The sequence below is a fragment of the Pristiophorus japonicus genome, chromosome 10 (genome assembly GCF_044704955.1).
Source record: "Pristiophorus japonicus isolate sPriJap1 chromosome 10, sPriJap1.hap1, whole genome shotgun sequence".
Classification (NCBI taxonomy): Eukaryota; Metazoa; Chordata; class Chondrichthyes; family Pristiophoridae; genus Pristiophorus; species Pristiophorus japonicus.
Window position 1 is genome coordinate 623980 of NC_091986.1, and position 26644 is coordinate 650623.

The following is a 26644-nucleotide window of genomic DNA, read 5'->3' on the forward strand; positions in this document are numbered from 1 at the left end:
TGGCTCGTGGTGCCACTGGGCCCTCATCTCTTCTGGGCCCCAGATTCACGCCTCTCTTGGGCCCCGGTCACTTCCCTCTACGGACCCTTGCCACTCCTTCGCCTCACCAATACCCTGTATAACTGTAGCAAGACTTCCCTGTCAACATCCTGAGGATCTGATAAGTACTTTATAAATACAAGTCAATTTTTTTCTTTCTATTAAAGGGAAGTGGTAGAATAGTTGGACAAAAATCCTTGCACCCTTAGGAAAGATTCAAAAGGGATTTTAGCCCATTGGCAGTCTTTACCAAGGGTGAAAGGGAAGAAGGCTAAGAAGTGTCAGGCAAAAATGAAGTGAAAGTAACCCAATATGTAGGCACATGTCTGCAGCTAAATAAAGCTGTCCCCTTGTTTGCTGGTTGCTAAAAAGGAGGTGGTGCTGCATAAGATGCATGGGGCCCCATGCCTTCTATGGAGGTGGTGCTGCAAGAAGGTGGCCTTCTGTGCCATCCCATAGCATCATTTCCATAGGTCAGCATTGCAGCATGCCTGGAATGAGGTGGTGACAGATTGGAGGCTACAGATGACCATTACTATCACTGGTTGTGCCAACTCTTGAAGCAGAAAGCACAGATTTGCATCTGCCTCTGTGCTAACCCTAATCCCTGTGAATACATCTGCCTTGAAAGAAAGACTTGCATTTATATAACGCCTTTCATGACTACCAGACGTCTCAACTCATTTTACATTCAATGAAATGTTCTTGGAGTGTTGTCACTGTTGTGATGTGGGAAACACGACAGACAATTTGTGCACAGCAACCCCCACAAACAGCAATGTGACAATGACCAGATAATCAATTTTTGTTATGTTGATTGAGGGTTAAATATTGGCCAGGACACTGGGAATAACTCCCCTGCTCTTCGAAATAGTGCCGAGGGATCTTTTACGTCTACCTGAGAGAGCAGATGTCGTGTCTCATCAAAAGAAGGCACCTCCGACAGTGCAGCACTCCTTCAGTACTGCACTGGGGTGTCAGCCTAGAGTTATGTGCTCAAGTCCCTGGAATGAAGCTTGAACTCACAGCCTTCTGACTCAGAGGCGAGTGTGCTGCCCATTGAGCCCCATGGCTTCTAAACAGATATCCTTTGTATCAGCATTGCTATGCACAGGTGTTGAGAAATACATTTGAATAGCATTTAAATACATGCACCCATATTTGGATGGAAGTATTCTACACTTCCTATAGCTTCCAAGGAGAAGTCACAGGGGTGGCAACAACCAGTGTAAATCTAGCCTTGTGGCTCCAGAACACATTCTGGCCATAATCACTGCAGTTGTGCTTGTAGGTGTAACTCCAACAGAAATTCTAACACATTGACTAAGGAACCAAGTAGGTAATGTTAAACTTTTACAAAACTTTAGTTATAAAATTCGAACATTTTATGTTTCAGTTAATGTTTCAGGTCGATGACACTTCGTCAGAACTGGCACAAGGTCATCGAACTGAAACGTTAATCATGTTTCTCGTGCCACAGCAGATATCAGCAGATATTGCATAACTTGCTGAATATTTCCAGCATTTTCTGTTTTTCTTTCAGATTTCCAGCATCCGCGGTATTTTGCTTTTGTATAAGACTTTAATTATGCTGCATTTGAAGTAATATACAGTTTTGGGTGGTGCATTGTGGAACAGATGTAAAACAAGGCTCCATATAAGGCAGGATAAGTTTATTAATGCTCATTTCTCGTCTTGACATTTTACTTGGGTTCTGACACCTTCTGAATATCTTTCCAGCATCTATTATGTAATTCCTATTATCCTTTTGTGTAATGGTCTTCCACAGCTGCTTCAAGCTTTGGTGCCACATTAGTGACATGCCCCTGTATTCAACAGAATATACCCTTTTGCCAGCTATAAAGGTCTTTTGTGCTGTCTTTTTATTTCTCATAGAAATTGTCCACTTCATTGTTAATACCAGTATAATAGTTGTTTAGCTATTTGACCAGCATTCTTTCTGGTGCTTCCAATTGAGCATTCAGTATTTTTAGCAATTCTAATGCACCAATACTTCTAGACAGCAGACACATTAAAATTGGTAGTTCTTGCATGTCCATTTCAAAAAAGGGCAAACAATTTTAGCTCCTATTTGAGCTACCGGTAAATAAATTTTAACTCAGCCTCTGCACTAAGAATAATTTCACCTATAGTGTATCATCCATTACATCACCAGGCTGTAATAGTTCTGGTTTATGCGGTGGGGTAGTGAATACTATTAGTCAGAACATATTCACAGTTCTCAGATTTTTGTCATTAATAATATAGAACACATTCATTTTCTAGGGTGTTCAAGGCCTCTCTAAAGTACAGCTTACGGGAATTCGGGAAACCGTTGGTTCTGACAGAGAAGAGAAATCAAAAGCCTTTCCAAACTTTTATCTCTTTCGCGAAAGTTTGTCACGCAAGATTGAGGATATGATTAAAGGAAAAGACAGTCTTTGTCATTTAAAAAGTAAGACTCGTTGCATCCCTACATCACTAGTTTGTCTACCTGAACAGTTTCTCTAATAATGAGAGTGAAAAAAAATGATTTTGTTACAAAGCAAAGAATATGATAGTTATGCAGCTGAATCTGTTCATAATAAATATTTTGCTTTTAGTAATTTGATTTAACTCCTTCCAAAGATACATAACTCTCTTGAAATTTTTACTAGTTAATTAGATAGATTTCTGCTGTTTTTGATTATTAATATACTGTAAAATATTTGAGAAGAGTGTAGTGCAGTCCAGTAAGACTTTAGGACTGGTTTTAATCTCACTACTGCCTTGTTTACCACTGTAGATGGGGCAGTATAGAGAAAAAAATAGAGTTGGGAAGGGCACACTGGAAGTCTGCCTGTTCCGATTTTTGGGCAAACCTCGATTTGGGGACCAGTGCTCCCACAGAAACAGGTGAGGACCTATTTAAAATATTCAAACGGGTTAGCTGAAATTAGCAAGAACCCAAATTACATTTTCGTGTCAATCAGCACTGTCACTGCTACTTCCTCAACCCACCATAACCCACGTGGCTTGAACAGCGGTGCGGCAGGAAGGGATTCAAATTCCTGGGGCATTGGAACCGGTTCTGGGGGAGGTGGGACCAGTACAAACCGGACGGTCTGCACCTGGGCTGGACCGGAACCAATGTCCTAGAAGGAGTGTTTGCTAGTGCTGTTGGGGAGGAGTTAAACTAATATGGCAGGGGGATGGGAACCAATGCAGCGAGACAGAGGGAAACAAAATGGAGACAGAAGCAAAAGACAGAAAGGAGATGAGTAAAAGTGGAGGGAAGAGAAACCCAAGGCAAAAAACAAAAAGGGCCAGTTTGCAGCAAAATTCTAAAGGGTCAAAGTGTGTTAAAAAGGCAAGCCTGAAGGCTCTGTGCCTCAATGCGAGGAGTATTCGGACGAATTAACTGCGCAGATAGAAGTTAACGGATACGATGTGGTTGGCATCACGGAGACATGGCTCCAGGGTGACCAAGGCTGGGAACTCAACATCCAAGGGTATTCCACATTTAGGAAGGATAGACAGAAAGGAAAAGGAGGCGGGGTGGTGTTGTTGGTTAAAGAGGAAATTAATGCAATTATAAGGAAAGACATTAGCTTGGATGATGTGGAATCGGTATGGGTGGAGCTACGGAATACCAAAGGGCAGAAAACGCTAGTGCGAGTTGTGTACAGACCTCCAAAAAGTAGTAGTGATGTTGGGGAGGGCATCAAACAGGAAATTAGGGGTGCATGCAATAAAGGTGCAGCAGTTATCATGGGTGACTTTAATATGCATATAGATTGGGCTAACCAAACTGGAAACAATACGGTGGAGGAGGATTTCCTGGAGTGCATAAGGGATGGTTTTCTAGACCAATATGTCGAGGAACCAACTAGGGGGGAGGCCATCTTAGACTGGGTGTTGTGTAATGAGAGAGGATTAATTAGCAATCTCGTTGTGCGAGGACCCTTGGGGAAGAGTGACCATAATATGGTGGAATTCTACATTAGGATGGAGAATGAAACAGTTAATTCAGAGATCATGGTCCAGAACTATGAGGCTGCAGAGTGACTTGGATAGGTTAGGTGAGTGGGCAAATGCATGGCAGATGAAGTAGAATGTGGATAAATGTGAGGTTATCCACTTTGGTGGTAAAAACAGAGAGACAGATTATTATCTGAATGGTGACAGATTAGGAAAAGGGGAGGTGCAATGAGACCTGGGTGTCATGGTACATCAGTCATTGAAGGTTGGCATGCAGGTACAGCAGGCGGTTAAGAAAGCAAATGGCCTTCATAGCGAGGGGATTTGAGTACATGGGCAGGGAGGTGTTACTACATTTGTACAGGGCCTTGGTGAGGCCACACCTGGAGTATTGTGTACTGTTTTGGTCTCCTAACTTGAGGAAGGACATTCTTGCTATTGAGGGAGTGCAGCGAAGGTTCACCAGACTGATTCCCGGGATGGTGGGACTGACCTATCAAGAAAGACTGGATCAACTGGGCTTGAATTCACTGGAGTTCAGAAGAATGAGAGGGGATCTCATAGAAACGTTTAAAATTCTGACGGGTTTAGACAGGTCAGATGCAGGAAGAATGTTCCCAATGTTGGGGAAGTCCAGAACCAGGGGTAATAGTCTAAGGATAAGGGGTAAGCCATTTAGGACCGAGATGAGGAGAAGCTTCTTCACCCAAAGAGTGGTGAACCTGTGGAATTCTCTACCACAGAAAGTTGTTGAGGCCAATTCACTAAATATGTTCAAAAAGGAGTTAGATGTAGTCCTTACTACTAAGGGGATCAAGGGGTATGGCGAGAAAGCAGGAATGGGGTACTGAAGTTGCATGTTCAGTCATGAACTCATTGAATGGCGGTGCAGGCTCGAGGGACCGAATGGCCTACTCCTATTGTTTATGTTTCTATAAACCCTGAATGACGCAGCTCAGGAGGCAGCCACATCAGCACTTTTTAAAGGGACCTTAGCTACACTCATGGAAAAGTAGAAACAGGCTCATTTTCCTACAGTCTCTTGAGATGTTTGATCCTTAAAAGCTTCAATGATCTTATCTCCCTGGAACTATGTGAGTCCCTGTTGCTGAAATCTGTTAGCCCCCGGTGCTTCCTGCTGGATCATTTAAGATGCTGTTGCAGGCCTATGATGAATGTCTACCCTCAATCAGGCCTCCCACTGACGTAGTTGTGCAGGTGGAGCAGATGTCCTGCCCACCACTTGCCTGATCTGCAACCCATGTTGTCTCAGGTGTCCAGTTGCTTAATTGATAAATGAACTTAATATGAGAAATGTTAAAACAGAAGAGAGGCCATTTGTTTCACCTTGACTGGGGAATGAGGTATGTCAAGTGGAGCAAGTGTCAGTAGGTGAACATTTAGGGAACAATGATCATAATATTACATGGTTTAGATTATCTATGGAAAAGGACAGGGAACAATCTAGAGTAAAAATGTTTAACTGGGGAAGGCCAATTTCAGTGAGCTGAGAACAGATCTGGCCTGGGTAAACTGGAATCAAAGATTGGCAGGCAAAACTGTAATGGAACAATGGACCACACTTAAAGAAGAAATAGTTCAGGTAAGTTGAGGTACATCCCCACTAGGGGGAAAGGCAGGGCAACTAAAGTCAGGGTTCCCTGGATGACAAAACAGATAGAGAATATGAAGAAGCAGAAAAAGACATATGACAGATGTCAGATTGCAAATACATCTGACAATCAGGCTATATTTAGAAATGCTACTGCCATAAGGGAACTGCCGATAATCTTGGTTGTCTTTTTCTTCTGGAGTCGGTCGAGGGCTCTCTCTCGCTCGTTTGCTCACTGTGCAACTTGCCCCTCAGGGGGGCTCCATTCTATATTTTTTTCCTTCCTCTCCTTCTCTCTCTGTGCCATGTAAGCCGGGTCTTCAATGTCTTCCTATTATCCTCCCTCAGTTGAGTGGAGCTGGGCTCTGGGATGCCAGGTTCCGACTGCCCTGCCCATCCAGCCGCCACACCGAGGTGGCAACCGCCGCCTCGCGCCTCGCCTCGCAACACTATTCTAGTAGGTGAGCCTCCGACCAGGCGTCCGGGCCATCGACAGCGGGCCTTCACTCCTCCAGCGGCGATGGACCTTCACTCCTCCATCGACAGCGGGCCTTCACTCCTCCAGTGGCGATGGGCCTTCACTCCTCCATCGACAGCGGGCCTTCACTCCTCCAGTGGCGATGGGCCTTCACTCCTCCAGCGGTGGCGGGCCTTCACTCCTCCAGCGGCGATGGACCTTCACTCCTCCAGAGGTGACAGGCCTTCACTCCTCCAGCGGCGACGGGCCTTCACTCATCCAGCGGTGGGCTTTCATCCTTCCAGCAGCGATTGGGCCTCTCCTCGACGACAGCTGGACCTCTTCCCCACAGGTGACCTCCTCCTTCTGCGACGACTGGAGTTCTTCTCCTCCAGCATGTGGTGAGTACCATGGCTGTGATCTCCCATTCTGAACCACAGTGAGCCACTGACCCTCCCAATGCCTGCCCCAACCAAGCCTCGGACCACCTTCCATCAAGGGTGCTACTCAGCGCCAAGCTTGTGGCCAACATCTCGTCGTAGGCAACTAGGCTCATACAGCAGTGCCTGGTCTCCAGTCATCTTGGACCCCATTGCTACTGGATCAAGACCTTGCTCAGCTAAGCCCGTGTGGTAGCCGGTGTGCAACAGCCACCCCACGTTAAAAGAACTCACGCACAGGCATCTTCCACTCCTCTAACATGAAGTTCGGGACCTGGAAAATCAGGACCCTCATGGAGAACCCCAACAGCGACAGGTCAGAATGCCGCATCACCATAGTTGCCCGGGAACTTAAACGCTTTGATATCGACATCGCTGCCCTAAGCGAGACCCGGTGGGCAGGGGAAGGCCAGCTCAAGGAACAAGGTGGAGGTTACACCTTTTCTGGAAAGGGAAACCAGAGGAAGAACACCGGCTTCACGGAGTCGGCGTCGCCATCAAAAATGAACTGGTCGACCGCCTTAAAGACTCCCCCTGCAGGGTTAACGAACACCTCATGACTCTTCAACTCACCCTATCCTGGAACCCTATCCTGGAATCAATGCGCCACAGTCATCAGTGCGTACGCTCCAACACTCGATGCAACAGATGAGACCAAAGAGGGTTTCTACTCCAACATTGAAAAATCCCTGTCCTGCGTCCTCGCGGATGATAAACTGATCCTCCTCGGTGACTTCAACGCCAAGGTCGGCAAGGACACAGCCCTCTGGGTATGCGTGATTGGCAGAGAGGGGGTAGGGAAAGCTAACTCCTACTCCTGACAAAATGTCGAGAACATGAACTTTTCATCACCAACACCTTGTTCCACCAGAGGGACAAATACAAGGCATCATGGCAACAACCTCGCTCTAAACACTGGCACCTGCTCGACTATGTCATCGTCTGAGCCAGGGATCGCAATGATGTGTGCATCACCCGCGCCATGACAGGAGCTGACTATTGTTGGACGGACCACTGATGCGTCATTGATATCAACATAGCCCCAAAGTGGAGGGGGCAGCAGAAGCAGTGTTGCAAAAAAGTCAATGCTGGGGCACTTAAAGACCCAGCTAAGAGAGCCCTATACAGTCAGCACCTCACAGCTAACCTGGCATGCCTTGTCGACCCCGAGACGCAGAATGTCCACAGTGCTTGGTCTGCTCTCCAGGCCTCCATAACCAGTGCCTGCGAAGAGACACTCGGTTACTCAACCAGGAAATACCAGGATTGGTTTGATGAGAATGATCAGGAGATCCAAGAGCTAATGGATCGCAAACGCAGAGCATTTCTGAGCCTTAAGCAACAACCCAACTCCGGAGCAGCAAAGCAGCATTACAGACACCTCAAGGCTGAGATCCAACAAAAAACCCGGGACCTAAAGAATAGGTGGTGGATGAAGAAAGCACAGGAGATACAGCAGGTGGCCGACAGCCACGATATGCAAGGATTCTTCAGCACAGTCAAGGCCACCTACGGTCCAAACATCCAAGGCCCCATCCCACTGCTGGCCAAGAACGGGGAAACAGTCATCAAAGACACCGAACAAGTCAGGGCCCGCTGGAAGGAGCACTTCGAAGAGTTCCTGAACCGAGACTCTGGCTTTGACTCGAGTGTTCTCGACTCCATCCCGCAGCATGCTACCCGCCACCACCTCAGTAAAACCCCAACACTGCATGAGGTATAAAAAGCCATAAGACAGCTTAAGAACAACAAAGCTTCGGGAGCGGATGGAATCCCTGCTGAGGCACTGAAATATGGCGGAGAGGCACTACTGGCGCGAAGACATGACCTCATCTGGAGGGAGGAGAGCATGTCGGGAGATTTCAGAGATGCTTTTATTGTGACCATCTTTAAAAAAGGGGACAAATCCGACTGCGGCAACTACAGAGTAATCTCCCTGTTATCAGCCACTGGGAAAGTTGTCGCGAGAGTCCTCCTCAACCGTCTTCTCCCTGTGGCCGAGGAGCTCCTCCTGGAGTCACAGTGCAGATTTTGTCCCCTACGGGGCACAACGAACATGATTTTTGCAGCGCGACAGCTGCAAGAAAAATGCAGGGAACAGCACCAACCCTTATACATGGCCTTCTTCAACCTTACAATGGCCTTTGACACTGTCAACCTCCGTTTCGGATGCCCCCAAAAGTTTGTCACCATCCTCCGCCAGTTCCACGACGATATGCATGTCGTGATTCTTACCAACAGGTCCATTAAAGACCCAATCCACGTCCGGGGTTGTTGTGTCTTTAATACTCTTATGAATGACTCCACGAGATCTAGTATTGTACTTGAGCTGTTGTGACCTTAGTCCCATTTATTGTAACTCCAGAGTGATGCACAAGCATAGTGGGCAGCCTTTTATACTGGGCCCTGCACACCTATGCAGGGGGCCCTCAGGTCTCCCACCGCAGTGCCCTCTGCTGGCACACCTTATGTGACTATACAGTTAGTATGCATGGTCTACATACATGATGGGTTAAACAGGGCTGCGTCATTGCCCCAACCCTCTTCTCAATCATCCTCGCTGCCATGCTCCACCTCACAGTCAACAAGCTCCCCGCTGGATTGGAACTAAACTACAGAACCAGTGGGAACCTGTCTCCAGGCCAGGTCCAAGATCACCCCAACCTCTGTCGTCGAGCTACAGTACGCGGACGATGCCTGCGTCTGCGCACATACAGAAGCTGAACCCCAGGACATAGTCGACATATTTACTGAGGCGTACGAAAGCATGGGTCTTATGCTAAACATCAGCAAGACAAAGGTCCTCCACCACCCTGTTCTTAACGCACAGCACTGTCCCCCAGTCATAAAGATCCATGGTGCGGCCCTGGACAACGTGGACCATTTCCTATATCTCGGGAGCCTCTTATCAACAAGAGCAGGCATTGACGACGAGATCCAAAACCACCTCCAGTGCGACAGTGCAGCCTTCGGCCGCCTGAGGAAAAGAATGTTTGAAGACCAGGCTCTCAAAACTGCCACCAAGCTCATGGACTACAGGGCTGTAGTAATCCTGTCCTCCTGTATAGCTCAGAAACATGGACCATGTACAGTAGACACCTCAAGTCGCTGGAGAAATACCACCAACGATGTCTCTGAAAGATCCTACAAATCCCCTGGGAGGACAGACGCACCAACATTAGCATCCTCGACCAGGCCAACATTCCCAGCATCGAAGCACTTGACTACACTTGATCAGCTCCGCTGGGCAGGCCACATAGTTCGCATGCCAGGCACGAGACTCCCAAAGCAAGTGCTCTACTCGGAACTCCTTCACGGCAAACGAGCCAAAGGTGGGCAGGGGAAACATTACAAGGATACCCTCAAAGCCTCCCTGATAAACATCCCCACTGACGCCTGGGAGTCCCTGGCCAAAGACTGCCTTAAGTGGAGGAAACGCATCCGGGAGAGTGCTGAGCACCTCGAGTCTCATCGCCGAGAGCATGCAGAAGCCAAACGCAGGCAGCAGAAAGAGCATGCGGCAAACCAGTCCCACCCACCCTTTCCCTCAACGACTATCTGTCCCACCTGTGACAGGGACTGTGGTTCTCATATTGGACTGTACAGCCACCTAAGAACTCATGTTAAGAGTGGAAGCAAGTCTTTCTCGATTCCGAGGGACTGCCTATGATGATGAGATAGAAATGCAAGAGGAGAAGTGAAAAAGAAAATAAGAGCGGCAAAGAGAGGGTATGAATTAGAATGGCAGCCATCATAAAAGGTAATCCAAAAGTCTTCTATAGATGTATAAATAGTAAATGGATAGTGAGAAGCGGGTTGGGGCCAATTAGGGACCAAAAAGGAGACCTATGCATGGAGGCAGAGGATATGGCGAGGTACCAAATGAGCACTTTGCATCTGTCTTCACAATGAAAGAGAATGCTGCCATAGACATAGTGAACGAGGAGGTAGTGGAGACAGTTGATAGCATAAACATTGATAAAGAAGAGGTATTAGAAAGGCGAGCTGTACTTAAAGTAGATAAATCACCAGAAGTGGATGGGATGCATCCTAGAATGCCGAGGGAATTTGAGGGCAAAAATCGCAGTGGTACTGGCCATAATATTCCAATCCTCCATTGATACAAGGCTGGTGCCAGAGGACTGGAAAATTGCAAATGTTACAACATTGTTCAAAAAAGGGTATAAGGATAAACCCAGGAACTACAGGCCAGTCAGTTTAACCTCGGTAGTGGGAAAGCTTTTAGAAACAGTAATTAGACAAAATTAAAAGGCATTTGGATTAATTAAGGAAAGCCAATACGGATTTGTTAAAGACAATCATGTTTAACAACTTGATCAAGTTTTTTGATGAGGTAACAGCGATGGTTGATGCTGGTAATGCGGTTGGCGTAGTGTATATGGATTTCCAAAAGGCATTCCACAAAGTGCCACATAATAAACTTGCCAGCAAAGTTCAAACCCATGGAATAAAAGGGACAGTGGCAGCATGGATAAGAAATTGACTAAGTGATAGGAAACAGAGAGTAGTGGTGAACGGTTGTTTTTCGGACTGGAGGAAGGTATACAGTGGTGTTCCCTAAGGTCGGTACTGGGACCACTGCTTTTCATGATATATATTAATGACTTGGACATGGGTGTACAGGGCACAATTTCAGAATTTGCAGATGACACAAAACTTGGAAGTATAGTGAGGAGGATAGTGATAGATTTCAGGAAAATAAAGACAGGCTGGTGAAATGGGCGGACACGTGGTAGATGAAATTTAATGCAGAGAAGTGTGAAGTGATGCATTTTGGTAGAGAGAATGAGGAGAGGACATATAAACTAAATGGTACAATCCTAAAGGGGTGCATGAACAGAGAGACCTGGAGGTATGTGTGCACAAATCGTTGAGGGCAGGCTGAGAAAGTGGTTAAAAAGGCTTATGTGGTCCTGGGCTTCATAAATAGAGGCATCGAGTACAAAAGTGTGGAAATTATGATGAACCTGTATAAAATACTGGTTCAGCCTCAACTGGAGTATTGTGTCCAATTCTGGGCCCCGCACTCTAGGAAGGATGTGAAAGCATTAGTGAAGGTGCAGAAAAGATTTATGAGAATGGTTCCAGGGATGAGGGACTTCGGTTACGTGGATAGACTGGAGAAGCTGGGGTTGTTCTCCTTGGAGCAGAGAAGGTTGAGAGGAGATTTGATAGAGATGTTCAAAATCATGAGGCGTCTGGACAGAGTAGATACCTTTTTACGCAGCGAGTGTTGGGATCTGGAATGCACTGTCTGAAAGGGTGGTGGAGGCAGACTCAATCTTATCTTTCAAAAGGGAGTTAGATAAGTATCTGAAGGAAAAAAATTGCAGGGCTACGAGGAAAGGGTGGGGGAGTGGGACTAGCTGAGAGTCCGCACGGGTGCGATGGGCCGAATGGCCTCCTTTCATGCTGTTATCATTCTATGACTGTTCTAGCTCAGTGGGACTGCCCTCGCTTGGTTCCACTTTTAGCTGTCCAATCTTAGCCAGAGCATCTCCAACAAAGCCTCCTAGTCCTCTTCCCGCCTTGTCACCTCTGCAGCCCCCCAAGGATGTATCCTTGGAACCCTCCTCTTCTATATACTGCTCCTTGAAAACATTATCCGATACATGGGGTCATGTCCCTCTGTACTCTGACAACACCCATGTTTAAAATTCTACCACCTCCTGACTTTTCTCCATTCCCTCTATGTAGTCACATTTTTTGACCAGCATTCAGTCCTGGATAAGCCACAACTTTCTCCATTGAAATATTGGAAATACCAAATGCATTGTTTGGGGGCCGCGTTGTAAACTCTGTACCCTTGCCACTGATTCCACATCACCCCCCGGCCACATCTTTGTGAATGATGGTGTCAAGTTGTGTCACTGAGCATCTTTTCCGTCCAATTTATGAGTACTATTCAAGCCAAACATAAAGTCACATAAATCAGCTTCTGACTGGCTGAACACCAGTTTCAGAGTCTTGTTTTAGGCCTGGTTTTAATTTGACCTGGTCCCATCTTTTGTCTGAGATATAGGGCTAGATTTTCCACTTTTTTGCATGCATAACGTCCACTTAACATCCATTTTAACACTGAAATGACGTATAATGCCCAGATAGCACCCATTTAGCCACAAAATGGAAACTGACGCCCATTTTCCGGACACTTATCGCCAAGTGTTACTTTCTCCATGTGTGTAATGCCAGGAAAAAAATAATACCGCCCGCCCACTTTTTTGGGGCGGAATCATCAGAATGGGCGAAACCAACGCCCATAATAACGGCGAGCATTACTTTCCACGCATAATTAACGCCGAGATTCAATAATACCGGCCGCCCACTTTATTTTGTCATAAAGATCACATTTGCCGAAACTAACGCCCAGGAGATCGCCCAGTGTCACTATCCCCACCTCGCACACATCTCGCCCACAATATCGCTCGCCCACAAAAACAGAAATAATGGAACTAACTGGAACGAATCACAGCATTATGGGCGCCATGTTCTAAATCACGTGTCACATCATTAAAAGGCTGCTCTGCTTCAACCTCGGGCGAGTTTGGATGTACCCTTGAGGTCTTTGGAGGTGATGTGAACATCTGAATAAACATCTTTATCATACTGTGAACGATTGGAATGTAATAGGTGTCTTCATCGGGACATTCATTCTTTGTGCCCAATCGGTGGAAAACAGATAGCTATTAGAATGGGGCCTGTCCTTTCTCACTCTCTCTTGATGACCAGTTACATACTGCAAACTCGAGATGGCAGAAGGTACGATCCACAGCATTATGTGCCCAATGTAAGACATGCCAGACTGATGAGGAGGACCAAACGTTACACCCCCCCCGCAAGTACAGGGAGAAGCAGTCTTACCTCAACTTGCCCGACACCACCTGCCTTCGGAGACTCTGCTTCCACAAAGAGTTTATCACTGAGGTATGCCAGCTCATAAGGGGAGATCTGCAGCTTGCCGGCACCATCAGTACTGCACTGTCCATCGAGGTCAAAGTCACCGTGGCACTGTCGTTCTACACATCGAGTTCTTTTCAGGCCTCAGCTGGCGATATTTGCAGTCTGTCTCAGCATGCCACACATTGCTGCATTAGACAGGTCACTGAAGCCCTGTACGCACGCAGGATGGACTTTTATCAGCTTCCCTGTGACCAGGGAGGCTCAGACTGAGAGGGCTTTAGGATTCTACTGAATTGCTAACTTCCCCAAGGTGCAGGGAGCAATAGACTTGTCATGTATCCTACATGGCTACTGTTGGTACTATCACAAGGTGTGCCACCAGAGGGCACAGCAGTGGGAGACTTGTAGGTTACCTGTAGAGGTGTGCCTGGCCGAGTATAAAAGGCAGGCCAACAGGTGTGATCCTCACTCTGGAGTTAACTAATAAAGGACTAAGGTCGCTACAGTTCAAGTACAACACATTGCCTCATGGAGTCATTGCGACAGCATCTAAGGACACAACAATTGGCGACGAGATACGAACTTTCACGCGGAAATGGCTACCCTTGGTACGTTGCACAGTTCGCCGATGGTGATGATTGGGATGCCATTGTGGAGAGGGTAGAAAATTTCTTCACAGCAAACGACCTGGCAGGAGACGACCCGGCCACACTGGCTGATAAGCGGCAAGCTATCTTGCTAACCAGTTGTGGGCCCACCGTCTATGGCCTCGTCAGGGACTTGCTGGCACCAGCGAAGACAATGACCAAGTCGTACAAGGAGCTCATAACCCTGATCCATGAGCAACTCAAGCCCAAGGAGAGCATCCTCACAGCCAGACACCGGTGCTACACCCACCGACGTCCCGAAGGCCAGGAAGTCACGAAGTACGCCACAGACCTCAGGAGGCTGGCGGCACCATGCGAGTTTGGCACCCACCTCAACGAAGCGCTGCAGGATATTTTTGTCATTGGAATTGGCCACGAGGGCCTTCTTCACAAGCTACTGTTGGCGGATACCACAGTCACACTGCAGAAAGCCATCTCTGTGAGCCAGTCATTCATGACTTCGACCTGCGGCTCTAGGCAGATGACTCACCCTCAGGACTCAAACCCGGCAAGTACTGTGCACAGAGTGGCGCCGTTTAGAGGCTGGACTATAGAGCGCGAACCCTCTCAGGGAAGAGAGAACAGGCCCCCGAGTCCCTTAAATCAGAGTCCACCGAGGGGGGCTAATCGAGTAGCACCATGCTGGCGTTGCGGAGGGAATCACAGGGCTCACCAGTGCCGCTTTAAAGACTATGTATGCAAAGGCTGCAGCACAAAGGGCCACCTCCAGTGAATGTGTAAGAGAAACATGACTCACTGTGTCGATGAAGAGCCTGCAAATGGCCAGGAATCCAGCGTGGATTATGAATCGATAGGCAGAGAGGCAGCCCAGTCCCATGGGGAGGTACATAACATGTTTACCTGCACCACCGAGTGTTCCTCGCTGAAGATGGAAGTCGAGATAGAGGGCGTTCCAGTCTTCATGGAAGTGGACACGGGGGCGAGCCAGTCAGTGATGAATCAAGGAGTCTTTGAGAGGCTATGAAACAATCAAGCTGAATGACCTAAGTTGGTCCCAGTTCAGGCAAAGCTGCAAACCTACATCGATTAACTTATCCCAGTCGTTGGTAGTGCGGATGTAAAGGTACTCCACGATGGCGCGGTGCACAAATTACCTCTGTGGATTGTTGCAGGTGATGGACCAATGCTGCTCGGCAGACGGTGGATGGAGAAGATCCATTGGAAATGGGAAGACTTCACCCCTCCAGCGATCGAAGCTCTCTGCGCTCAGAGGCAAAGCAAGCCCTCACCTGAGCGTGGACCCGGCACTGGAGAGCAGACCAGCACAGCACCCGAGATGCAGACCGCTCAGCACGACTACATGGAGATGATCCAGCTGAGACGACCTGAACGCACCTTCCAGGCTCCAGTGGCAGGACTCCGGAGGAAGAAAATCGGATCCAAAGGCGACTTCCCAGCTTCAGAGGCAGAACCCAGGGAGAAGAGGATCACCGCAGTCAACATCATGGATGGAGGAAAGATGGCGTCCAAACCATGAGGTGAGGCGCTAAAGACAAAGATGGGCGCGGCCAGACCACGAGGTGCAGCGCTGATGGAGCAACATGTGGCACCAAACAGAGAAGCGGATTGGGATAAAGAAAGCAAGGCTCTCTTAAAGGAGGCCGGCAACCCACCACAATTAAAGGGACAGTTCCAAACACTGAAGCAATGCAACAGTAATTGTAAGTCAGAGGAAAAAAGTGTAATTGATCATGTAAAATGTGTAACTGATAATCTAAATTGTATATACGCAACCAGCGAGGAAAAGTCGTGCGATTATATAAAATGTGTAATTGATGAATTCAACTGTGCGCGTACAACCAGCGAGAAAAAGTCGTACGATCGCAATCGGACCCACAGTGTGTCCAGCATAAGTAATGAAAAGTTGTGCGATGCAGGATTTCAACTGCACGCAGCCAATGCAGTGGGCAGACACCCATCGGGAGCACACAGGTCCAGCGAGATACCTAATGCTGTAGCCTGTGTCCCGGGGACCAGGTCATGCACCATGGAGTGTGGCCACAAGCACCAACACACATGAGCTGTAGAACAAGCGGCCTTGGCATGGTATCGATACCATGCCCCTGATCTGTTCCACCTCTCAGGCACTCGATGGCACTAACTGCCATGAGCCTGAAGGAGCAGACTGTACTAAGGCACAGTCCCCAGACCCCAGCGCCACCAAGGTCATACCCGTAAACGAAGAGTCATCCACCACAGTTCCCCCAAAGGAAACAGGCATCAGCCAGGATCCCAAACCAAACAACGCTCAGGCCAGCGCATCAGCAATTCCCTGTGCACTGCTAGACGACAGCTCCTCAGGGAGCAACAGTGACCCAGGGGCAAAGAAAGATCAGGGAGGTAACAGGCATCTGTGAACCGGCCTGATGCTAAGGACCATGGCAACAGCCCTGAGAGCCGGCTACGTGAGCTAACCGGGTTCCCACTGTTATGTATCTGGACTTGTATATACTCTGTACAGTCACCAGAGGGCTCATTCTCCGGAGTCCCAAGGGATCTCATAATCTCTTGGGAGCACAGGTATTTAAGAGTGCTTCACAGGTTGGAGAGGCACTCTGGAGACCCGCAATAAAAGGCTAAGGTCACACATTACTTTGAGCTCACAGTGTTCAGTCTGACTCTTTCTCCATACACTACAACTGGCGACGAGACACAGATAGAGAACCAAAATATGCAAGAGAACAGTGGGCATCCTGGAGAAATTCTCGGAGGGAGATGATTGGGAAACTTTTGTGGAGCCACTCGACCAATACTTCGTGGCCAATGAGCTAGATGGGGAAGAGAGCGCTGACAAACGTAGAGCGATCCTCCTCACCATCTGTGGGGCCCCAACATATGGCCTCATGAAGAATCTGCTCACTCCAGTGAAACTCACGGAGAAATCGTACGACGATTTGTATACACTGGTCCGAGAGCATTTGAACCGAAGGAAAGCGTTCTGATGGCGAGGCACCTACAAAAGGTCTGAAGGCCAGGAAGTGGCGATTTATGTCGCCAAGCTAAGACGCCTTGCAGGACATTGCGAATTTGAAGGACATTTGGAGCACATGCTCAGAGACTTTTTCGTACTTGGCATTGGCCATGAAACCATACTTCGCAAACTTTTGACTGTAGAGACCCCAACCTTGAGTAAGGCCATAGCGATAGCCCAGGCGTTCATTGCCACCTGTGACAATACTAAGCAAATCTCTCAGCACACAAGTGCTGTTACAAGTACTGTGAAGAAAGTGATGTTGTTTTCGAATCGTAATGGACAGGGCAGGTCACAAATATCTGCAGCTACACGTCTGCAGATGTCTCAGAGTCCACCATCAAGGGTGATGAATTCAAGGCCATTGACACCTTGTTGGCGCTGCGAGGGGATCATCGTTTCCATTCAAGCCGATTCAAAGGATACATTTGCAAGGGCTGTGGAACAATGGGACACCTCCAATGAGTGTGCAGGCGAGCTGCTAGGCCTGCTAAACCTGCAAACCACCACGTTGCAGAGGAGGACAGATCCACGGAGGATCATGACGAAACAGAACTTCTCTTAGAGGAGGCAGAGGTACATGGGGTGCACACATTCACCATGAATTGTCCCCCGATAATGTTGAATGTTGGACTAAATGGACTCCCGGTGTCAATGGAGCTGGACACAGGCGCGGGCCAGTCCATCATGAGCAAAAAGACTTTCGAAAGGTTGTGATGCATCAAGGCCTCAAGGCCAATCTTAACTCCAATTCGCACGAAACTAAGAACTTACACAAAAGAACTGATTCCTGTAATCGGCAGTGCTACCGTAAAGGTCTCCTACAATGGAGCGGTGCACAAGCTACCACTCTGGGTGGTACCAGGCGATGGTCCCACGCTGCTCAGCAGGAGCTAGCTGGGAAGGATACGCTGGAACTGCGACGACATCCGAGCGCTATTGCCCGCTGACGATACTTTGTGTGCACAGGTCTTAAACAAATTTCCTTCGCTGTTCGAACCAGGCATCGGGAAATTCCAAATTCAAAAGTGCAGATCCACCGAATTCCAGGGGCGCGACCCATCCATCACAAGGTGAGAGCAGTACCGTACATGATGAGAGAAAGGGTAGAAATCGAGCTCGACCGGCTACAAAGAGAGGGCATCATCTCACCGATCGAGTTCAGCGAGTGGGTCAGTCCTATTGCCCAGTCCTCAAGAGAGACGGCACCGTCAGAATCTGTGGCGATTACAAAGTAACTATCAATCGTTTCTCCCTGCAGGACCAATACCCACTTCCAAAAGCCGACGACCTCTTTGCAACGTTGGCGGGAGGAAAGGTGTTCACGAAGCTGGATCTGACTTCAGCCTACATGACGCAGGAACTGGAGGAATCATCGAAGGCCTTCACCTGCATCAACACGCACAAAGGTCTTTTTATTCATAACAGATGCCCTTTTGGAATCCGATCAGCGGTGGCGATATTCCTGAGAAACATGGAAAGTTTACTGAAGTCGATCCCGCACACCGTGGTCTTCCAGGACGACATCTTGGTCACAGGTCGGAACACAGTCGAGCATCTGCAGAACCTGGAGGAGGTTCTTAGTCGGCTCAAGCGCGTGGGGCTCAGGTTAAAATGTTTGAAGTGTGTTTTCCTGGCGCCTGAAGTGGAGTTCTTGGGAAGGAGGATTGCGGGGGGCGGCATCAGGCCCACCAACACGAAGACGGAGGCAATCGAGAACGCACTGAGGCCACAGAACGTGACGGAGCTGCGGTCATTCCTGGGACTCTTGTACTACTTTGGTAACTTCTTACCGGGTCTCAGCACCCTGCTAGAACCACTGCGTGTCTTACTATGAAAGGGGGCGAATGAGTTTGGGACAAAAGCCAAGAAAATGCCTTTGTAGAAGCGCGAAAATTGTTATGCTCAAACAAATTGCTTGTGTTGTATGATCCATGTAAGCTTTCGGCATGTGATGCGTCGTCATATGGCGTCGAGTGCAACAAGCCAATGATTTCGGGAAACTGCAACTGGTTGCTTATGCATCCAGGAGTCTGTCTAAGGCCGAGAGAGCCTACAGCATGATTGAAAAAGAAGCGTTAGCGTGTGTCTATGGGGTAAAGAAAATGCCTCACTACCTGTTTGGGCTAAAATTTGAATTGGAAACTGACCATAAGCCACTTATATTCCTGTTTTCTGAGAGTAAAGGGATAAATACAAACACATCGGCCCGCATCCAGAGATGGGCGCTCATGTTGTCCGCATACAACTACGCCATCCACCACAGGCTAGGCACAGAAAACTGCGCCGATGCTCTCAGTAGGCTGCCATTGCTCACCACGGGGTTGGAAATGGTGCAGCCCACAGATCTAGCCATGGTTATGGAAGCATTTGAGAGTGAGCAATCACCCATCACTGCCCGGCAGATCAAAACCTGGATAAGCCAGGACCCCTTATTATCTTTAGTCAAAAGCTGTGAGCTTCACGGGAGCTGGTCCAGTGTCCCAGTGGAAATGCAGGAAGAGATAAAGCTGTTCCAGCGGCACAAAGATGAAATGTCTATACAGGCAGACTGCCTTCTGTGGGGCAATTGAGTAGTGGTCCCCAAGAAGGGCAGAGACACCTTCACTAATGACCTCCACAGTACCCACCCAGGATTCATAATGATGAAGGTGATAGCCAGCTCCCATGTGTGGTGGCCCGGCATCGATGCTGACTTAGAGTCCTGCGTTCACAGATGTAATACATGCTCGCAGTTAAGCAATGTACCCAGGAAGGCGTGCTAAGTTTATAGTCTTGGCCCTCCAAACCATGGTCTAGGGTACACGTTGACTATGCAGACCCGTTCTTAGGTAAAATGTTCCTTGTGGTTGTAGACGCGTACAAGTGGGTTGAATGTGAGATAATGTCAGCCAACACGTCCGCTGCCACCACTGAAAGCCTGTGGGCCATGTTTGACACACATGGCTTACCCAATGTCCTGGTGAGCGACAACGGGCCATGTTTTACCAGTGCTGAGTTCAAAGAATTTATGACCTGTAACGGGATCAAACATGTCACATCTGCCCCGTTTAAACCAGCGTCCAATGGTCAGGCAGAGAGAGCAGTGCAAACCATCAAGTATGGCTTGAAGGGGGTAACTGAAGGCTCACTGCAGACTCGCCTATCCCGAGTACTGCTTAGCCACCGCACAAGACCACACTCACTCACTGGGATCCCACCTGCTGAACTGCTCATGAACAGGGCACTTCAGACAAGGCTCTTGTTAGTTCACCCTGATCTACATGAACAGGTCGAGAGCAGGCGGCTTCAACAAAGTGCATACCATGATAGCGCAAATGTGTCACGCGAGATTGAAGTCAATGATCCTGTATTTGTATTAAATTATGAGCAAAGTCCCAAGTGGCTTCCCGGTACTGTCGTGGCCAAAGAGAGGAGCAGAGTGTTTCGGGTCAAACTTTCAAATGGACTCATTCACCGGAAACACTTGGACCAAATGAAACTCAGATTCACAGACCACCCTGAGCAACCCACCTTGGACCCTACCTTTTTTGATCCCCCAACACACACACCAGTGGCAACCGACACCACGGTTGACCACGAAGCAGAACCCATCATCCACAGCAGCCCTGCAGGGCCCAACGCACCAGGCAGCCCAGCAAGGTCAGCTGCACAGCAGCCCAGCGAGGGCTCAACAGCGCCAGCCTTCACACCGAGACGATCAACCGGGGCAAGAAGGGCCCCAGATCGACTCACATTGTAAATAGTTACACTATTGACTTTAGCGGGGAATGTTGTTATGTATCTGGACTTGTGTATACTTTGTACAGCCACCAGAGGGCTCATTCCCCAGAGTCCCAAGTGATTGAAGGTTGGCATGCAGGTACAGCAGGCGGTTAAGAAAGCAAATGGCATGTTGGCCTTCATAGCGAGGGGATTTGAGTACAGGGGCAGGGAGGTGTTGCTACAGTTGTACAGGGCCTTGGTGAGGCCACACCTGGAGTATTGTGTACAGTTTTGGTCTCCTAACTTGAGGAAGGACATTCTTGCTATTGAGGGAGTGCAGCGAAGGTTCACCAGACTGATTACCGGGATGGTGGGACTGACCTATCAAGAAAGACTGGATCAACTGGGCTTGTATTCACTGGAGTTCAGAAGAATAAGAGGGGACCTCATAGAAACGTTTAAAATTCTGACGGGTTTAGATAGGTTAGATGCAGGAAGAATGTTCCCAATGTTGGGGAAGTCCAGAACCAGGGGTCACAGTCGAAGGATAAGGGGGTAAGCCATTTAGGACTGAGATGAGGAGAAACTTCTTCACCCAGAGAGTGGTGAACCTATGGAATTCTCTACCACAGAAAGTTGTTGAGGCCAATTCACTAAATATATTCAAAAGGGAGTTAGATGAAGTCCTTACTACTCGGGGGATCAAGGGGTATGGCGAGAAAGCAGGAAGGGGATACTGAAGTTGCATGTTCAGCCATGAACTCATTGAATGGCGGTGCAGGCTAGAAGGGCCGAATGGCCTACTCCTGCACCTATTTTTTATGTTTCTATGTTTCTATCTCATAATCCCTTGGGAGCACAGGTATTTAAGGGTGCTTCATAGGTTGGAGAGGCACTCTGCAGATCTGCAATAAAAGACGAAGGTCACACATTACTTTGAGCTCACAGTGTTCAGTCTGACTCTTTCTCCATGCACTACACCCACTGCCAGCACTAAGCACTGAGCTATCACCAGACTGCAGGGACACAACCCAGCAGCTCCGGAACTAGCTTGTCCTCACGCACCGGTCACTGCATCGATAAGGCATCTAACGTACTTGTCGCACCACAAAAATAATGCAAAACCCACTTTCCTGAACTTGAATGTACATGAATGCTAGGAGCTCCCGCCATAATCAAGTTGGGGGGGGTGAGATGGTGGGAAGAATGGAGTGGTCAGAGACACACACACACAAACAGCAACCACCAGGACGCTACTGCACCAACCATTCACCCAAGATTGAAATGTCCTGCCAAGGGTCAACCAGACAGAGCCCACATAGAGCTAAGCCCAGAGCACAGTCAATGCAGAGGTGATTTGCACTAAAGGCTCACGGTGGAGTGATATCATGTATCCTACATGGCTACTGTTGGTACTATCACAAGGTGTGCCACCAGAGGGCACAGCAGTGGGAGACTTGTAGGTTACCTGTACAGGTGTGCCTGGCCGAGTATAAAAGGCAGGCCACCAGGTACGATCCTCACTCTGGAGTTAATTAATAAAGGACTAAGGTCGCTACAGTTCAAGTACAACACATTGCCTCGTGGAGTCATTGCGACAGCATCTAAGGACACAACAAGACTGTACACCCATCACGATGCGGGCACCCTTTCAGGATGCAGAGGTTTTCAGGAACCACAAGGGATTCCACCCACTGAATGTGCAACTCGTTGTCGATCACCAGCAAATTATTATGGCAGTGAATGCTAAATTTCCGGGCAACATCCATGATGCTCACATCCCACATGAGAGCACTGTATCTGACTTGTTTAACAATCAGCCACTAGGTCAATGCTGGATGCTTGGTGACAAAGGAAATGGCCTCGTCACCTGGCTGTGACGCCCACACCGAAGCCGAGAAGCGATACAACGAGAGCCACAGAGCCACTCGCAATATCGTGCAGAAAACCATTGGAGTGCTTAAGCAGCGCTTTAGACGCCTGGACCACACAGGAGGTGAGCTCCAATACCACCCTGAGCAAGTAGCTTAATTTGTGGTGGTCTGCTCCATGCTGCACAACTTGGCTATCAGGAGGGGACAAGAATTGCCAGAAGAGTCTGACAGTCCACCTCACCAGAGAGAGGAAGAGGAGGACGAGGAGATGGACGCTGACATCGGCCCAGACAATTAGGGTAATGCCGAAGCCATGCCCCCGCCCCCCTGTAGACCGCATGAAAGGGCTTGTGGTGGCATGATAGCTCCAAGACTCTTATGTCAGGAGCTCATAAATGAGCGCTTTGCCTGAAAGAACATTGGTGTTATTTATAAGGCTGACACACTGCTGGGTGTGCAGGTCATACATCAATGGTGGGCGTCACCTTGGTGACAGTTAAAGTTTAAGTTGATTGAAGTTAATTGTAATTATACCCTTTGATGTTAAGGAATCACCAGCGTGTAACGGTGCAGCTATCTGAGCCAATGCTCAACAAGGTTTTGTTAAATAAAAAACATTTAAACTGAACATTTGTCTGAAATCATAAGTATTTCTGTAAAACCAACCCTCCCCACTCCCTCCGCCCCCCCCCCCCCCCCCCCGCTACTCCTCCCCACCTCTACCCCTTCCTCTTTCCCTCTTGATTCCAAGCTGTCTGGCCAAGGAGCTCCTCAGGCGATGCTTCATTGGGGTGGGGGATGACGGCCGAACCACTGCTTGGACGGATACGGGAGAGGACGGTCTCAAGGTGGGAGCGTGCTCCCGAGCCAAAAGCAAGATGTTGCTCCTGGCTCTCATGTGTGGTTGGCAATAGGGATGCAGCACCTTGGGGTGCAGTGCGGCACTCCGGGACCACTGGGAGCCCTCTGCCACCAGTGTTCCTGGCTACCAGCTCCGGGGCCTCCTCCATCCCTTCCATGTTATATATTATTTGTTGGACAAAAACTCGGTGCCAACTATGTTCTTGGTGCTTAGTTGGTTTTTTGCTGCTGGTAAATCTCCCTCATGCCTCCCACAACAGCCAAACAAGCACACACCACAGCCACACACGCTTTCAGTTCTTCTCAGCTCCCTCTATCTCTGTCTCCTCTTCTGCACATGTCATGATGACCCTTGACCTCCTGAATCGCAGGAATCAAGCGTTGCCATGCCGTTGCTAAGAATGGTGACACTTTACGACAGAAGGTCAGAGAGATTTAACGCTAACGCCCATTTCATATCGCTCGCGGTAATGGCCAATTTGAAAAATGGAGACTCAGGGCTTTGAGAATGGGCGGCAAGCCGGCGATCTGAAAACCCATTTTTGCCGCCCACGCGATCTGCACAAAAGTGTAAAATCTAGCGCATAGAAACTAAAACCCGTCAAGATTAAGGAGCTGTGCACCACTGAGATGCGTTATCTAAACTATGGCATTTAAACGGTTAACATGCACTTGCTGCTTGTTAATAGATTCTGACATTATCATTGCTTGTTTCCTTTTCAGTACTTTTATCCTTATCTTTTTAGACAGTCCCCCAGAGTCGAGGATGATTTGCTTCCACACTAAAATGAGTTCTAAGGTGACTGATGGGACCAATGCGGGATCTACAGTCTTTGTCACAGGTGGGGCAGATGGTGGTTGGAGGGGCGGCTGGGTGGGGTGCTTGATTTGTCGTACTTGGCTTCCGCAAGCTCCCGGCGAAGTGACTCAAAGTGTTCGGTGCCTTCTCAGATGCTTCTCCTATACTTTGAGCAGTCTTGGGCCAGAGATTCCCAAGAGTTGGTAGGGATGTTACATTTTTTCAAGGAGGCTGTTAAGGTGTCCTTGAAGTACTTTCTCTACCCTCCTGGGACTCGCCTGCCATGACATAGCTCGAGTAGAGTGCTTGTTTCGGGGGTCTAGTATTGGGCATGCGGACAATGTGGCCCACCCATCGAAGCTGATTGAGCGGGTTAATGTCTCGATTATGGGGATTGTTGGCCTGAGAGAGAGCACTGATGGTGGTGCTCCTATCCTTCCAATGAATTTGCAGGATTTTGCAGAGGAAGCATTGGTGATACTTCTCCAGTGCTTTGGGGTGCCTACTGTACATAGTCCATGTCTCTGAAGCATATAGGAGGGCTGGTATCACTACTGCTCTGTAGACCATGAGCTTGGTGCCGGGTTTGAGATCCTGGTCTTCGAAAATTCTTTTCCTCAGGCGGCCGAAGACTGCACTGGTACACTGAAGGTGGTGTTGGACTTCGTCATCGATGTCTGTCCTTGCTGATAGTAGTCTCCCAAGATATGGGACGTGGTCTACATTGTCCAAGGTCTTGTCATGGATCTTGATAATTGCAGAGCCCCCTAATCTTTAATGTTGTCAGTGATTATACACTTTTGCTCTTTGGTATCAGAAAGTATGTTTCCAGGATCTGATATTACTTGCTTTAAAATTTAAGGAGATCATTGAATAACCAGGCTGGATAGACTTGATGATCTTATCCTGGCCCAAATATATTGCTCTGGTATTATTTTTAAACCCATAACCAAATCTAATTCCATAACCCAAGTGAGTCCTTTGGAGGCTGAACAATCCAATACGAGAGCAACAGACCCTGTAACAAGTGGGACAGACATTTGTTGGGGGAAGGCGGGGTGGGACTGATTTGCCACACGCTCCTTCCACTGCCTGTGCCTGATCTATTCACGCTCGCAGCGTTGAACTTCGAAGAGCCCAACGCCCTCCCGGATGCACTTTCTCCACCTAAGGCTTCAGCCAGGGACTCCCAGGTGTCAGTGGTGATGTCGCACTTTATCAGGGAGGCTTTGAGGGTATCCTTGTAACGTTTCCGCTGCCCACCTTTGGCTCGTTTGCTGTGAAGGAGCTTCGCATAGAGCAATTGCTTAGGGAGTTTCGTGTCTGGCATGCGAATTATGTGGCATGCCCGCGAAGCTGATCGAGTGTGGTCAGTGCTTCAATGCTGGGGATGTTGGGCTGGATACATTGCACAGCATATGTGAATCTAAAAACTGTGATACATAAAAGTGATGAGAAAAGTAATCATCTGTTAGAATTCTCTTAATCTATCTGGGTCAATCCCAGATCACCAGCCCCTAACTCCTATGATCCAAGAAACCTGACGGCTTTATAGTGCTGTTTGGCTTCAGTTACAGGTGAGTCAGAATCCTCCCATATAATTTGCAAAATGCATCACATGTATGTCAGCTGTGTCTCAAGTTCTGAGTCAGAAGGTTGTGGGATCAGCCTTTGTTAAAGTTTGTGCTTATCCAGAGACTTGAGTAACATTGCTTCATTTATACTGGTATGTTTATGTTAATATCCACAGCTAAAACCATAAAGAGTACATCAAACAAGATCTTGAGTAAACCTGATCTGCCTTCACAGCCAGTCTGCTCCAAGACTTGTAAAAAAGTAGAAGTTCTTTCTCCAAAGCTATCATCAACAACGCTGAGGTATTCTTCAAAGCTCCTTTTTTGTATTAAATATTATTACAGTATTATAATATACATTTCAAATAGCCTTCACAAAGGATTAGGAATTCCTTCCATTGCCGGGAAGGAAATTACCACGTAATATTATGGCTGATCACAATCCTGGCTGAAATGGTTCTGGAACTGCATCCGTCCCATGGGAATTTGTGCTACTTACAATAATATGAATTACCGGAGAATTCACATGTTATCGTTATTGAACTCGAGTCGATCGGCTGGCTAAGGCTTTTCAAATTCTGAAGTATCTATTCTAAGATCCTTCTTTTTATATCTTTCTTTCACTATGTCTATGTGAGAATCCATATGCTTCAAAGTATTACCTCATCCAATTAACCTCATCCAGAACTCCACAGTTTTAACAGAAAACACTTGTCATACTCTAATTTAATCATGGTGTCCTTGGAGGAGTTAATCCCCAGGA

At 48.1% G+C, this 26644-nt stretch overlaps 1 protein-coding gene across 1 annotated transcript in view; it reads left to right on the plus strand.

Moving 5' to 3' along the window:
- Positions 1-26644, plus strand: part of LOC139274682 (cilium assembly protein DZIP1-like) — a 455193-nt gene that overhangs the window by 334765 nt on the left and 93784 nt on the right. Inside the window, exons 12-13 of the mRNA XM_070891361.1 lie at positions 2326-2494; positions 26058-26184. Coding sequence (XP_070747462.1) covers positions 2326-2494; positions 26058-26184 — 296 coding nt within the window. The remainder of the gene's footprint in view (positions 1-2325; positions 2495-26057; positions 26185-26644) is intronic.